Source organism: Xenopus tropicalis, chromosome 6 (assembly GCF_000004195.4).
Source record: "Xenopus tropicalis strain Nigerian chromosome 6, UCB_Xtro_10.0, whole genome shotgun sequence".
NCBI lineage: Eukaryota > Metazoa > Chordata > Amphibia > Anura > Pipidae > Xenopus > Xenopus tropicalis.
In genome coordinates, this window is record NC_030682.2 from 60,758,140 (window position 1) to 60,774,666 (window position 16,527).

General features: G+C 36.9%; 1 protein-coding gene across 1 annotated transcript in view; it reads left to right on the forward strand.

The window, feature by feature from the left end:
* mlh1 (mutL homolog 1) overlaps positions 1-16,527 on the forward strand; it is a 35,759-nt gene that overhangs the window by 2,898 nt on the left and 16,334 nt on the right. Inside the window, exons 3-12 of the mRNA XM_002933409.4 lie at positions 1,605-1,703; positions 1,968-2,041; positions 2,631-2,703; positions 4,989-5,080; positions 6,482-6,524; positions 6,690-6,778; positions 8,252-8,364; positions 10,071-10,164; positions 12,875-13,028; positions 15,557-15,918. Coding sequence (XP_002933455.3) covers positions 1,605-1,703; positions 1,968-2,041; positions 2,631-2,703; positions 4,989-5,080; positions 6,482-6,524; positions 6,690-6,778; positions 8,252-8,364; positions 10,071-10,164; positions 12,875-13,028; positions 15,557-15,918 — 1,193 coding nt within the window. The remainder of the gene's footprint in view (positions 1-1,604; positions 1,704-1,967; positions 2,042-2,630; positions 2,704-4,988; positions 5,081-6,481; positions 6,525-6,689; positions 6,779-8,251; positions 8,365-10,070; positions 10,165-12,874; positions 13,029-15,556; positions 15,919-16,527) is intronic.

Consider the following 16,527-nt stretch of genomic DNA (forward strand, 5'->3'; position numbering starts at 1 on the left):
CACTTTAAGGCATGCCTCATTAACCTTTTTTTATGGTCCGTTCAATGTATGTATATCTTTATATAGTGCTACTTATGTATGCAGCGCTGTACAGTAGAACAATAAAACAGGGGTTATTACAATAATAAATGATAAAAAAAATACCATGTACGGTTGCAGTAAGTTAGAGATTAAAGAAACATGAGGTTGGAGGTCCCTGTCCTGTAGAGCATACAATCTATATGATGAGGAATGTTTTGTGCTTTACTGTAGTCAGGGGTCGCTTCTTGTGAATTAAAGTTTCTGGGGAAGAATACACCCTTTAGTAAACCCCTTAATGTGATTTATCTATCACAAGTGCCTTAAGTTGTACCCCTTGCCTAATGATTTGCAGAATTTCTTGTCTAGTGTTAAGCTCCACCCCCTTTTTCTTAGTACTCCTTCTCTTAAAGAGGTGCCTAATGAGCATGCTTACTGCCTCTGCTCCAATTGAAATCATTCAGGCATGCAGAGTACGCACCTCTTTAGGGTCATCCTAGCCAGAAAGAGAGGGAGGGCTAAGAAAGCAAAAGTGGAGCTTCACGCTAGACAAGGAAGTCAGTGAAGGAGCTGTATTTGAAATGGCTGTAATAGAGATACAAAATAAATCTGGATGGAGGGAGAAAGGTGTGTTATTCTGGGGGCTGTACAGAGTAATTTCAGGGGATTAAAAAATGATTTACCTATTACCTTTAATAGAACCTGCCATTACAACAGAACCCAAAAGGGTTAGAGTTGGCTCACCAGTATAGTTTAATATAAAGCTCAGACATCTGGGTGGAGGAAAGCAGTACTGTCCCCCCAGCTTTAAGCCCCCCGCTCCACACACAGATGTGGAGTTGACAAAGGAGCTTAGAGAGTGAATGATTTAAATTCTTTCCAGCTCTCAACACAGTACTTCTGGGGGCTACAAAAAGGACACCATAAAATATTTTGTACGCATATTCAGTTCAGTACATATATTTAAAACTAACCCTATTTAGTTTACTCATGTGGAACATAAGTGTATACAATTGCTGTTTGCATTTTTGGTAAATCTCATATCTTTAAACCTGTTTCTTTCTAAACTAATTGAGCAATTAGAAAAATAGGGACAGTTTCATTTCCAAGAATGTAAGACATTTATCAAACAGATCCGAAGTGAAAAAGCACGTGTGGGGAAAAAAGTTGTGACTTTTTTTTAACTTATCACGCAATAACCATGACCTTTCTGTATAGTTGCACGATAACCGCAACCTTCTTGAATTGTCTCGCAAAAACCAGTGTCAAAAATCCGAAAACCTCTAAAAGCTCGAGGATGTCCCTTCCAGAGAAGGAAAGGGACATCTGCTATTGACTTTTACTTGATCTCGACAGGTTTTAGCTGACGGACTGCCGGATCTGAATGTTATTAAATGCCCCCCTAAGTACTATACAATGAAAAGCTAATTAGGAAAGCTAATTTGAGTAAAGGACCATTTTCTCCAGTGTGATGACTGTACAATAATCTTTCATAAGCATTTCTATTTATGACTAAAGTAGTTATGTAGATAAATGTAAATATAATTTTAAAATATTGTAAATAAAATTTAATCTCACTTTTATAGAAGGAAGACTTAGACATAGTGTGTGAGAGATTTACTACAAGCAAGCTACAGTCATTTGAAGATTTGTCCAATATTTCCACTTACGGATTTCGAGGAGAAGTAAGGAATTGTTTTGATGGTTTTAAAGTCAAATGTTTTGGGTTTAGTTGGTGTTTTGTAAAGTTTTTCTTTTAGCAATATAGCACACAGTTCATAAACTTTTGCGTTTTCTTAGTTTGCAACCAGTAGATAATTTAACTCAACTTGAGCACACACACTGACACTCTCTTTGTCACTGCAAGATGCTCTAATTAGGAAAATGTGTTGTTTTTTTTTAATAATTTGAAATCTACAGAAATACTTAACTTATTGTTTTCTAAACAGGCATTGGCCAGCATAAGTCACGTGGCTCATGTTACAATAACCACAAAAACAGCAGATGGAAAATGTGCATACAGGTAACATTTTGGCCCTTCTTGCTCTCTGTCATTACATTTTTTTCTTTACTTTGTAATAATAGTCCTTGTTTATAAATCATTAATGTGAATTGTGCCTTAAAGGAGAGGCTGGTGACGTTAGTACCACACAGTATTAGGTTAGGCAGGTCAGTGATGAGTCTCTGCACTCCATTGATTAAAGTATATTGGTACCTGGAATTCTTTCAGTATGTTAAGGTGGCCATACACATAGCAATATCGACCACTGGTCACACGAAAGATCGTTCCCACCCTCCACTGACATTCAGGGCTGAATCGTCAGATAGAGGTAGAAACAATAGAAATTCTACCTCAACCTGCCGATTCAGCCCTAAATGTAGATTTTGCTTGGGCGCCATCAAAATCTTTTAACCCAGCCGATCAACAAGACGACCGATATCCGCAGCCTTTGCGATATCTGTTGCCTCTTCGAGCCACCATAAATGCACCGAATATCGTACAAAACGAGGTTTAACCTTGCCTGCTTAGTCCGTTTTATAAATGTTAGCAATATATAGATGAATGCTATTAAAGAATCAATTACATTTTATTACTGTGCTTCCCTTTCTAGAGCAAGCTATGCAGATGGCAAGCTAAAAACACCTCCAAAACCTTGTGCTGGAAACCAAGGAACCCAGATTTCGGTATTTCAGAATTTATTGTTAATTCTTCAGAAAGGAAAAAACTCAATAAATTGTAGTGTAATGAGTAAAATACAGATTTTTTTAATGTTATAGCCTGGGGAGATTAAAGAACAAGTAAACGAGGACTTACCTGGGGGCTGCCAATATTTCAGGCACCCACAGTGGATTAAGTCACCTAGCTTTTATCTAGGGCAAAATCAAGAAAAAAAAACCTTGGCAAAACACGTGACTTTTTCCATAAATAGCGTTTTTGTTTTCTTTAAGTGATAGCTTATTTAAGAAAAAACTCAGCATGGTTGGGATTTTTTTTCTGGTGAAAAGTGTGCAAACAACAAAACACACTGTTATATTTATTTTGAATGAGGCTGAAAAGAGCAAGTGCCACACAGTAGATAACCTTATTATATATTTGGACATACACATTGCATATAATTTAAAGTTGTTACATATTGGTGTACCATGACACCACAACACATATGGAGATTTACATTCTTAAAGGAGAAGGGAGGGTTACATAACGGGGGGTTGGCAAATACTAGATACCCCCATTGATTTGAATCACTTGCATGATAGTGAAAAGCTGAACTTTAAGCAAAAAGCTGGCTTTTTCACTCCACTTTGCATGTGTTGGCCCGGGCTTGTTGAAAAATGAAGAAGCAGAAGAAGATGATCGCTTTGTGGTGATCTCTCAGAAGTAATCCAGGCCAGTGTAGTCTTTTGCTAACAGGAACACTGGCCCTGGTCAGTGATTATAATCACTGGTGGTGTCTAACATTTGGCACCCCAAGTGATTTAACCATTTCCTTTCATTTCATTGTTGCTTCTACTATAAAAAGTAGCATGTTATAAAAAAGGGAGGGTAAGGGAAGTCTGTTCTGTTTAATCTGATTAATGAAAATCTTCTGCTTAATTTGTATGTTCTTTTCTTGCTTATAATTTCTCAACCATGAACCCATGCTGCAACTGTTATTATTATCCTTTCTCTAATACATTTGTGTAAGTACTATGGTCAACAAACGCCACTCACCAAGGTGATATTTTAAGTATATTTAATGTGTGGAAAAAAGTTACAGAAGTTACATACAAATTACCAATAATTAAGCCAGTCAAAACAATATTGACAGCTTTCCGATACAATACAAAGTATGTATGTATTCATATAAAGTAGTCAAAATGTATGCATGTGTGTTAGAGTGAATGTGTGTAAGTGAGAGCATGTGTGAGTGTGTAAGGGTGTGTGTGTCTGTATATCTGTGAGACCAGCCTTTTGTTGCTGATATATATCCTGTTGGAAAACCCTCCCCCACTGTATTACCCCTAAGACCATATGTTTCCAATCAATCACATTCCAGACTTAGGGAACAATGGTATATGTGAGGGATAGTGTGAATTAGCGAGTCAGTGTGCACATTTGAACCATGTTAACCCATTCAGGCCTGGGATACAACTTATTTGGCAATACTCAATATTTAACAGCAACCCATGTGGCATGAGGTCCCCATAGGCTTAGTATTGAGAATTGTTGAGTGAGTGGAGTAATAGAACAATTCCATTCATACACATGCTGATGTGCCCTCTAATTTGAAAAGATTTCTTTCTTGTTGATTAAAAATAATGGTAATCTTGACCTTTGAATAGTGATGAGCAAATCTGTCCTGTTTCACTTAGCTAAAAAATTTAAGAAAACGCAAAAAGTCAATGGGCATTTTTTTTGTGCAACAATTTTTTACCGCACAAATTTTTTTTACCCATTGGAGTCTGACTGTTTTTTGCAGCAAAACCTGGCGAGCAATTTTGCTCATTATTATTGATTACATACCTAATTTATATTATTTATATTATTTATATTGCTTTGATCCTTTTTTAGCATGGGTGATATCAGCTCCTTTCTAACATGAACATGTGCTCCATGCTTAGTCCCCGTGCATGCTTATATTTTTCTGCATTTCCTTAGCTCCAGGGGAAGTTTTTTGGGGAAGAAAAATGGCTTTTCAGGAGACATGGTGGTGGGGAATGTCTAGGAAACAGGTTGCTTTTGGAATTTCTTTGTCCTTGAAGTATCTTTTTTTATTTTGATATGGCTACAATGTTTTCTTTAGAAAAAGCTGCAACAGATAAAGGCTAGCTTTATTTGAAATATTTTAATATTCTGTTGTGTTTAGCAAGTATAGCTTGTTATCAAACGTTTCTCTGTTAACTGTAGGCACTGGAGTAGAACACATTTTAATTTATGTAAAGGCAGCTTGTGCAAGAAAATGTAAGATTTTGCTTTGGTTGTTTTGTAGGTTGAAGATCTTTTTTATAATATTTCAACAAGGCGAAAAGCTCTAAAGAGTCCAAGTGAAGAGCATGCAAGAATAGTAGAAGTTGTCAGCAGGTAACACCAGCAGAGTAGTGTATTTTTGGTGTTAAATATTAAATACCTGATACTGTAACCATACTGATAAGGATGAATTGTATTTTGTAATTGTATTTTGTAATCTATGTGGACACATTTGCTAGATGAGAAAAATATTTTCCCTTAGGGCTCAGTGGCGCTGCTGTCATGAAGCGATTTGAGAAACTCTCCTCAGGTGGCAGCACCCAGGAAATTAAAGCAGAATTTCAGCAATAACACTCTGTACAAGAAATATGCACCAAGCTGTTAGGGCTTATTACACATTAAGCAATGGCGAAGAATCTGAGCCTGCAGCTTTTACTGAGAGAGAGCTGCTGGCCACATTTCACATGCTGAACAATATAGATAGATGTGTAGTGGCCTCAAAGTCAAAGAAGATTGTAAATTAAAGGAGGAGTTCAGTGTAAAAATGAAACTGCATAAATAGATAGGCTGTGCAAAATAAAATGTTTTCAGGATGCTGACTAACAAGTTAGAGAGCTGCAAAGGAGGAAATTGTGTTCTGAATATTATGTTAGGCATCTCTTCACTCCAGCCTTTATAGCAGCGGTTCTCAACCTGTGGGTCGGGACCCCTTTGGGGGTCGAACGACTCTTTCAGAGGGGTCGCCTAAGACCATTGGAAAACACATATTTCTGATGGTCTTAGTAATAATTTTATGGTTGTGGGTCACCACAACATGAGGAACTGTATTAAAGGGTTGCGGCATTAGGAAGGTTGAAAACCACTGCTTTATAGATTACATTTATGGCTAACTCACTATATTGAAAATGTTATTTTGCACATCCTATTTATTTATTCAGTTTTATTTTACAATGAACACCTTTTTCCAATTCTGCCTATTTCTACACTGCAACTGAAATGATATCTGATTGAAAGGATGTTATTTTATCTCCTCTCTTTCTTTTCTGTTCCTTTCCTGTTGATCTTCCCTCTTATTTCCTAATTTCTACCTGGTAACTAGGGTAAGTAAGCCCTAGCAACTAGATAGCAATATTTCAGGCCTGAGAGTTGCAGAACAAAAAAAAATGTAAGTTCTCTCTTATAGAGATGTCATTTTGTAAGATGATCATCCAGCATCTGACCAGGATGGTTACAAAGATGGCTTAAAAATGATGCACTCTCTTTTTTTATTGTAATAGGACATAGAATCATACTGGTATTCTGTTATTATTTTTAATGCCAATTAACATAAATAGAATATTTTATGCTAAATTGAAAACATATCTCTGCAAAGTTATTTAAATCATTTACAATTAAAACTTTATTTTAATATATCTAAAAAATATATTTCAAACTAGTTACTGTATTATATGTAGAATGTGTGATGAAAAATCTATTATATGCTCTTTATTTGTTTTACAATATTTGTCTTCAAAGGTATGCTATCCATAACTCTGGAATTAGTTTTTCAGTCAAAAAGGTAAGCAGTATACACATTATTTACCCACTTGAACATGGTGTGATTTGTATGTATAGGACAGTTCCTCTCTGCATGGAGATTTTTACATAACTTTTTATTAGAGGGTGGGTGTGAAAAGAAACTTATTCAAATTGTCTGTTTTACACTGTTTTCTTTTGTCCACAGCAAGGTGAAACTATGGCAGATGTGAGAACATTATCTAATGCAACTACAGTAGACAATATCAGAACTGTTTTTGGAAATGCAGTGAGCAGGTACATTACATAGTAACATAGTAAGTTGGGTTGAAAAAAGACATACGTCCATCAAGTTCAACCATAATGCCTATATATAACCTGCCTAACTACTAGTTGATCCAGAGGAAGGCAAAAAACCCCATCTGAAGCCTCTCTAATTTGCCGCAGAGGGGAAAAAATTCCTTCCTGACTCCAAGATTTTCTTTTTAATTTACCTTTGAGTTATAAAACAAAGTCAAATGTATAACTGGGTAGTAAACTGATGGAAAGCCTGGATGTTATGGTAAAGCAATACTTGGCAAAGAAATCTAAATCACAGTACTGAAAGTTGGAAATAGTGATAGTTGGAGATAGTGACTAGATAAGATCCCCAAGCCAATGACTGATAAATGGTAAGCTGCTTCAAAACGGAAAATAATTGTTTGGTTAAAATGGGGACAATGTTTTGGGCTTTATACCAGTTCTGTAACTGTTTAATGAACTGTTCTTTAAGGGCAATGGCAGATGGGCAGGTCAGTCGCCCCGCAACAAATCTTCGTTGCCGCAGGCAACTAATCTCCCTGCAATGCCATCCCACCGCCTAGAATGTAAATCTTCGGTGGGATGGCATATACGTCGCTACGATAGTCCGAAGTTTCCTCGCAAGGCAACTCCTCCCGCAAAGTAATTATATTTGTAGCCCTATCCCACTGGTTGGGGTCTAGATTTTTCAGTATAAATAAGACAGACGCACAAACAAACAAAGCTCTGCTCCATTTATTAGCTCACTGCAAGAAAAAGCAAACAACATTTCGTGGGGCATACATTCTTCAGGAGTACTACAGATGAGGCACTGCTACCAATCTATTGCCTTGTCCCAGGTGATGTGGGTAATAATTATTATCACGTATTTATAAAGCACCATCTTGTTGCATAGCTCTGACAAGTAGTTCAAACACTAACCCTCAGTGATTGATATTGTATAGTACTTGCTATACAAACACAACATGAAAAAAAAAATGTTCGGCTTTGCAATATTTTCTTCTACACCACTGTCTAATGCAAGTGTACTTCTGTGAGTTCACAGGAGAAATAAACCTTGTATGTGCCCTAAATGTTCCTTAGAGAAATGTGGTGTAGGGTGGTTGGTGTCCAACTCTATTATAACATGCAATATTTGCAACCAACATGACATGGATAGAAGAAAAAAATGTATCCAATATCCATTGATTGAGTTACCCATGTCTTCCCCCAAAACATTTGAAATTCTTTTTAAAGCTGCAATCTGTGTTGGGCTGATCTCTTCTGGTATATATTTACAAGTCACAAAAATATTATTAATAGAATTTCTTTTAGTATTAGAATTTACACAAAATACTCTCTACAGTACTCTCTACAGTCTTTTTATGTCTTTGCAACTAAAAAAAAAAAAAATTAAAGCATATTTGTTGTATCTTAAAATACTATATTCAGTTTGTAAATTAAATTGCACAATCATGGTTTTTGTCACAGGGAACTCATAGAAGTAGGATGTGAAGAGGAGAAACTGGCATTTAAAATGAAAGGTTACGTGACTAATGCCAACTATTCTATGAAAAAGTGCATTTTCTTACTCTTCATTAATGGTAAGCCATTTGTTCTTAATGTTTTATCAAAAAGACTTGACTTTCAGGGCTTTTCCCACTATTTCAGTGGGAGGCAGCAGGGTTGTTTTTATGCATTCTTCACCTGGCAGAAAAGTATACTGAATCACCCTGAATTTAATAAATTTGAAAAAAATCAAATATGGGTTTGGAAATGAAAGGGTACAACAAAGCCTGTTATTTAAAAGGTAAATTCTCTGTTACAGTTCAGAAGATGTAACTAAATGTTGAGATCTGTTCCAGTAGTGACATGAAGTAGATTGCATTAAAAACGCAGTCAGATTTGTACCAAAATGTTAAAATATGAACTTGCAAGCTGCTACCTAACATCTTTATTTGTCCTACTTTTGAGACATTCGATCTAAGTGTATTAATTAATCTTCTAGACAAAAATACCTTGTTTTTGTATCCTGCATACACCCACAATTAATTACATAAAACAAACATAAAAACCTGTTGGGGTTGGATTGCGGTGAAAGTTTACATTCACTACCACTAGAGAAAATATTATTGAGAGTGCACTGTTTATCTGTATTGTATATCTAATACACAAGGGGGTTTATTTATTAGGCAATAAATATGCCTCAAATATTTTAAGATATAAGGTGATGTACATGTAATCTGAAAAACATAACTCAAACTACATTGTAATGCAAACCAGAATACAGAGACCACAGTCACCCCCCCCCCCCATATACTAAACTAACATTCTGACCAAAGTGGTTTTTTGTTTAATTAAAACCAAATTATCAACATGGTGTTTTTAAGGAATTAATTGGGGTGTAATTTGCCAAACTGCATATTAAGGGAGCTGCATATCAAGACAGAATCAAATCTTAATATGTAATACCATGTCTAAAATTAAATTAGTTTTAAAATAGCCACATTCTAATTCAACTAAGCACCTAATACACAAAGTTTGGCACCAAATAATTAGTTCACTGTGAATCCAGTATATACAGTATTATATACATAGATACTTTTGGCCAAGTAGTATACTGGGTTATGACTGAATTCTTGAATTAGGCAATATTTAGTTTAAAACTATAATGACACTCCCCATTTAAAATTCTAACTGATACAAATGAGCCATCTCTAGACCCCAAGGTTTTGGGGATTTTAAATTGTGGTATTTTCTGAGGTACAGCAGACTTAAAATACTGTGTGAACTGTATTTGAGCACTGAAATTCAAGTTTCTCCCACAGACAATGACCTAGGGTTGTGCACCAGTCAGAATTTTGAATGGGGGTGTCAATATTTTTTTCACTAAGGGCTTTGCCCATTCACATTCGTTTGAGTCACCTTGTAAAACATTACATGTGGCAGTCACACAAAATGCCTCCATCAGCATTTTTGTATGATTATCTGGGATCACTTTATTTACTGCAAGGGCAATAAATCTGTCAGGGCCCTTAGCTGCACAGACAAGTACAATTTATGGTGATTTAGACAAAGTGTTTTGTGTAAAAAGAATGAAATATAGTCCATAGTCATCTTTTTCCTTTATATTTCTATAGACTCTATATTCCCATATAGTCTTAGGATGAATTGAGCTCATAAGCTGGAGGCTAAATTCTGTTTTGCTACCACAAATTTTTTTCTATATCCAAAGACACAAATGTTATTCACCCAAAAAATCCTAATGCTTGGCTTTTGTTTCTATCCCAATGCTCCCAACGCAACACAGCAAGACTAGTTGAATCCACAGCATTAAAGAAAGCAATAGAAACTGTGTATGCTGCTTACTTACCAAAAAATACACATCCTTTCCTGTACTTAAGGTAAGTGCTAGTTATTTCTGTGTTTTTGAAATTATTTTTCTTTTTTCCCCACTGCATTTAGTATTTCAAGTCTGTATTGTTTCCAGCGCTGTCTATATAGTCAAATTCCACCCTTGATGCCTTATTTAAAAAAAACAAAAAAAACTGATTTTTTCACAGACAGCTCAGCCTTTCTGAGGCACAAGACCCCCAGATACCCAAACAGCAAAAGAAAAAGAAAACAAGTGGCGAGTGGCTATAATATGGTTTAGCAAAACATTTAAAAAGTTTTTTTTTTATTCAATAAAACACTGTTCTACATTGTAATACTATAAAAACATATCAGGCAAATAGCCTTTTCCCAGTGTGCAGGTAACCATCTGTTCAATCCAGCTACATAGCATGTGGACATTAATTAGTATTCTTATTAGTGTTCATCTTGAGTCCTGCTATTGTAGCCAATGTGTGAGCCCTTTTCCTCCACTGAGCACCAGTATTTCTGAACTTTTGCAATCCTTTTTTTTTTTTTTTTTTTTTTTTTTCCTTTTTGGCTGAAGGAATTTCAATTTTCTTTTGTATCCTCAGCAAACAGTGAAGGAAGGTGGGTCAGCTTGTTCCTGCTCCTTAGGAAAACCTGTGTAGCAGCTCCCTACGTGTTTAAGGTCATGTGACCTGAAACAAGCTGATTGCATGTTAGTGCCCATAGCCCCTGCTCTTCACATTGATAAAAGAACCCTTTTGACATCTGTCTTAAAGCGATACTGTAATGATTTTTTATGGTATACTTTTAATTTCTAAATTACAGTGTTTACATAGCAAATAATTCACTCTACCATTTAAAATGTTATTCTTTAAACCATCAAATGTATTTTTTTTAGTTGTAATATTGGTGTGTAGGTTCCATCTTAGTACATTGTGCCATTGTGCTTTAGTAGGAGCATTAGTACACATTAGTACTGTCTTCAGATAACCTATTGTTTCTCCTACTCCCATGTAACTGGAGGAGTCCCAAGCCGGACTTGGATTTCTTATTATTGAGTGCTATTCTGATATCTACTGGGAGTTGCTGTCTTGCTACCTTCCCATTGTTCTGCTGATCGGCTGCTGGAAGGGGGGTGATATCGCTCCAACTTGCAACTCACCAGTAAAGTGTGACTGAACTTCCTGAGAGCACAGGTCACATGGCTGTTGCACCATGGGAAATGAAGAATAGGGCTAGTCCCATATGAAATTAATTTAAAAAATCTTTGTTTTTAAAAAAAAACAGATTTTAATGCAGGATTCTACTGGAGAAGCTTTATTAACTGAAGTGTTTTTTAAAAAACATGTTTTCCCATGGCAGTATTTCTTTAAGCCCTGTGCTTGAAAGAAAGGAAAACCAAAGGGTCTGGCAGAGAACTCTTTTCAGAGACCCCTGCCTGTCTTGTTTTACCCCTTTGCAACACCACATCCTATTTCAGTTTTTTCTAGTTTCCAATCTGACGAGACGGTGAACAGGTGTTTTTCTTCCCCTGAATTTTAGAACTGGCCCAAACCGTTATCTCCGTTTCTGGACACATGTCTTACCCAGGAATCCTCACCTGATGCATAAGTTCTCCACAACTACATTGGCCAGTGCAGTAGCTGGCACGTCATTCAAAACTGGCAGACATTCTCTGCCTCTTTGGGACCTTTACATTGTCCACAGTGTTTAGTTTTGGGTCTCTCATGGTAGTGGATGTTAGATCATTATATGAAAAGTTGTCTTGCACAACTTGTTACTCTTTGCTTTCTCAGTTTTTCAATGTAATAATTCAACCCAAAGTATTCTTATTCCACTATACCAACAGATATTTGTGAACAGGTCCTTAGTCACCCAAGGTGAGGGTATTGTATTTCTTGCATGTGGTCAGCGTTCAATGTATCTACTGTCTACTGACAGGTTTAGGGACAAAAAAAGAAAATTGATGCTCTGTTTATCATTCTTATGTAGATGTCAGCCTGCTTCATTTCAGTACATTTCCAGTTTGTCAGAGTAACACTCATGCCCAACACATGCCCAGATGGTTTGCAACAGGCCTCCTTGGAATAGTTGTGTATGGAAACTTACATGGTCATCTGTCCAAACCTCAGCCAGATTTTGCAGATTTAACAGCTTTGTGTCTTTGGACACTTAGGGGCAGATTTATCATAATGTGAGTTTAGAGCTTAATACATAAAAACTCACCCACATTCTATTAACTCCTTTGGGATTTTTTAAAAGCGTATTAATCAAATAGTGAGCTCTAACTTTCACTTATTGATAAATACACTTCTATAAACCCCATAGGAATGAATAGAATGTGGGTGAGTTTTATGTATTAAGCTCTAAACTCACATTTTGATAAATCTGCCCCTTAGTGTTGAAGGCCCCCTTCTTGGCAGTGGGATTGCCATTTTTTTAATAACCCTGAAATTATTTCCCCAAGACTCACAGGGAAAGGGAGGGAGTTTTTTTTTCATGTTTTTACTTGTGATTTAGGTTTTCCTTATTGCTCATGTTTGGGTATTTACTGAAAGAGAAAATCCTGGCCTGGTGGAAACTCTAGAGAGTTTGCCAAATCAACACCTTTTACATTAAGGTTTTTACTACAATTACCTCAGAAGTCATGGCTGGGTTCCTTGAAGGTCTCAGATAAAGTTAAATTACCTTTATTTACTGATTCAAAGGTTTTACGGTGAATAGCATTTTAAATGTGATTATTATTTATAGCCTAGAAATAGCTCCTCAAAATGTTGATGTGAATGTGCACCCTACAAAGCATGAGGTACATTTTCTCCATGAAGATAGCATCATAGAGAGGGTGCAGCAGCACATTGAAAGTAAACTGCTGGGATCAAACTCTTCCAGAATGTACTTCACACAGGTGAGATATTGCATAAATAGTCTGCAGTTATGTTTTAACATGTGAGCCTCCCTTTCCTTATAAGTTATTTTTTATACCTGTCAGAGAAACACCTTTCTTTTGGCATTTTGTACAAAAGGGATACACTGGCAGGGACTTGAGTGGTTACTGAGGCTTGTCACATCAAATATTTAAAAATGAAGCTTAAAGGAGAAGGAAAGGAACTAAGTAAGCTTTATCAGAAAGGTCTATGTAAATACAGCCATAAGCACTCACAGAAATGCTGCACTGAGATCTGTGTCAAAAGAAACAGGATTTGTTGTCTCTTTGTTTTCCTGTACCAGAGACGCACAGCTCTCTCCTCTCTCCCTACTCCTGCTCCCCCCTCCCTCGAGAATGCTTAGAACCCCCCTTTGGAATGTGTGATCTGAGCCAATCAGCAGGAAGCTTCCTCATAGTCTTACAAACTGAGCATGTACAGGGGTATTGGTGCAGGAGTTAGGCATTATGGCAATCTTCTTTACAGAGCTCAGCGTTTTTTTTCCTATGAGGCTTCTGATCATCTGAACTGGAGAAATATGGGGAGATTTAAGGGCACTATTGAGAGAACTGAAGGTATGCCTGCAGCTTGAGATTAATTCTTTATTAGGAAAAAAATAAAAATTAAGCTAGAAATGTATTCCTTGAATTTTGGCCTACATACCGTAGCTATTGGGACACAACAATAAGTTCAGTATATGAATTTAAAAAAGACACCATTTGTGTAATTTTCAGGAAAGGTCCAAAAACATTTATTTTCATAAAAAAGATGAAAAGATATTTGTCCTTTAAATACATATACATACATTTGCTTGTCAACACTTCTATTGGAATGATCATGGGAGTGCCGCCTGAGCAGATTACATGGCAACTCTGACAGACTCAGCAAATGGGAAAAGCAGTGGCAAGAGGCACTAAGTGTCAGTGTCTCATACTAACTATATACTTTCTGCTCTGTCAGTGTTTCCATGTTAGTGCCCATAGCAAGCTGACATGCACATGAAATGTAGTTTTTATATAAATATTTATAATAAATATATATACACACATAAAGTAGGGCTCTGCACTCATAGGAAATAGGGCAAACTTTATTGTGGAGACTAATGTTTTTACTAGCAATCTCGCCTTTGTCAAAGTGAATAAACACACTCCATACATCCATAAGAAAATTAAGGCAGGAAACAAGAATGAAACCAACACAGTAACATCCCAGAAGTGAGCACAAAAGTAAAAATGTAAACAAACACAGGGATTACACAAAATAAGCCTTTAGCTGTGTAGGGGTAGAGCTTCATAAATACTTGGAAACAATATCCAAAATGTATCATAAATTTAAGAAACCGTGTCATGCTTGTATCCTTTTAAAATTGTGTACAGCACTCAATTTATGTTGCAAATAATTATGACACGTATGTAAATGCTAGATTGTGGAGCAACAAGTATTCTCCTAATGCATGGCTGGTACCTCTTATAATGGTGCACTTAGACATAGGGCCAGGCAGGGTCGGACTTGGACACCGGGAAAATTCCCATTGGGCCGCGACCTAGACCCGACCCGACCCTTGCCAGCGCTCCCTCTGCCCGACTGTTCCTCCCCTGATACGTTAAATTTACGCGCGCTCAGGGGAGGACGTCAGGGGGGGGGTTAGGGGACGCAGCCAGTGGGGGCACCTGCAGGGCCCCTGGGGCGGGAGCCCCAGTGGGCCCTGCACCCCCCCCCCAGTCCGACCCTGGGGCCAGGCATTCGTGCAGTGATATACACTTATGTGCTTAACCAATAACCAGAGACCTGAAAGTTTGCCTGTCAATATAGCCAAAACCTTAGGTTAAAAACAGTAAACTGTGTTGTGAGTGTGCGGAACGTACTTCATGTTGCATGTATGTCATTTTGATGTGATCTGAACTCAGGTTGCTTGGTTTCAGCTCTCTGACATATACATCGGTAAGATAAGCTATAAATGGTATCTTTATAAAAGGCATCAGAATGCACCTGCCCTTTTATATGGTCACATCATTCGTCTGTGAATATGTTAAAACAGTAATGTAAATGATTTTCTTTGCTTATATCAAATGTATTGTAATCTTGGGGGATCCACAACAGACACTTTCTTTACTTTAAGGCAGTTTATTTAAAACTGGGGTAACCAATACAGCATATAAAATATAAATCTTAAAAATTAATCTTGCCCTCTGAGCACTACCTTCTCTAGACAGGGCAACTTTCCTGTGGAAAGGGAACTCCAATATATGAGCTGGATTAGTGGAATGGATTGTCTGGTCTGCTGGTTCCTTCTAGAACACTATAGCTTCCTGGACCAGATAGCAAAACCCTTTAATCAGAGAAAGCATTCTCGTTTTAGTAACATCTGCCTTAAAGCTTACTACTCCCACTATGTAAAACTCGCTTTTTACACATTCCTTTGGTACCTCTACCACAGTATGTATATGTATCATATGTATATTCAGTGTTTTATGTTCCCCCCCATTTATTCTACATTTTATTCAACCAGACATTATTACCTGGAAATTCTGTCTGTGCAAGTAATGTTACTAAACCACCGCCAGCTTCCTCTACATCTCAGAAGTCCAGTGAAAAGGTTTATGCTCACCAGATGGTACGTACAGACTCCAGGGAGCAGAAGTTGGATGCTTTTCTTCAGCCTGTGAACAGACCTCCGCTTATTCTCTCAGACTGCCAAGCTCCTGACAATGCTGAAGGTCAGAAAGATAGCAGACTTCCCTCAGAGGATACAGAGATGGCAGAAACAAGTGATCTGGAAATGCTTGATGTTCTTGAGGCTACCGCCAACCCAGACAATTCTGTGCTGAAACAAAAAGAAACTGATGACTCCACAAACATTGTACAGCCCAGGTAATATCAAAATAAACACTAAACAGTTATCATTTATGTTTTAAGCATTCTGTGCCTAAATGTCCAGACTGTTTATCCCATTTGTATGCAAAAAATCTATTGCTGCTTTACACAGAAAACATCAGCATGCCAGCTCCATAGATTCCACGTTTTTGAATGAGAAAACTCTTTGCTACATGTTAAAGGAACAGTAACACCAAAAAATGAAAGTGTATAAAAGTAACTAAAATATAATGTAAAAGTTGTGTTTACTTCAGCAAGTCTACTATAATTTATATAAATAAGCTGCTGTTACCAGTGCAGGGCAACAGTGCATTATATTTTTATTACTTTAAAGCTCTTTCATTTTTTGGTGTTACAGTTCCTTTAATGATATACTGTGGGAGTTGGTAGCAGGTACGCTACATACTTGTGGAGAGCAAAGCAGACAAATTATAAAGTAGGAAAGTGAGCTTAGAATTTACATCATGTGACCTGAAGCAACTTTACAGCTGACATTAGTAAAAGTAATATAATATGCAATATACTTGCTAGAAGGTACAAGTCTGATTGTAAGCCTCACGTTTTTATTTGTTTTTATTGTATTTCAAAAAAGCAAGACAGTGGTTA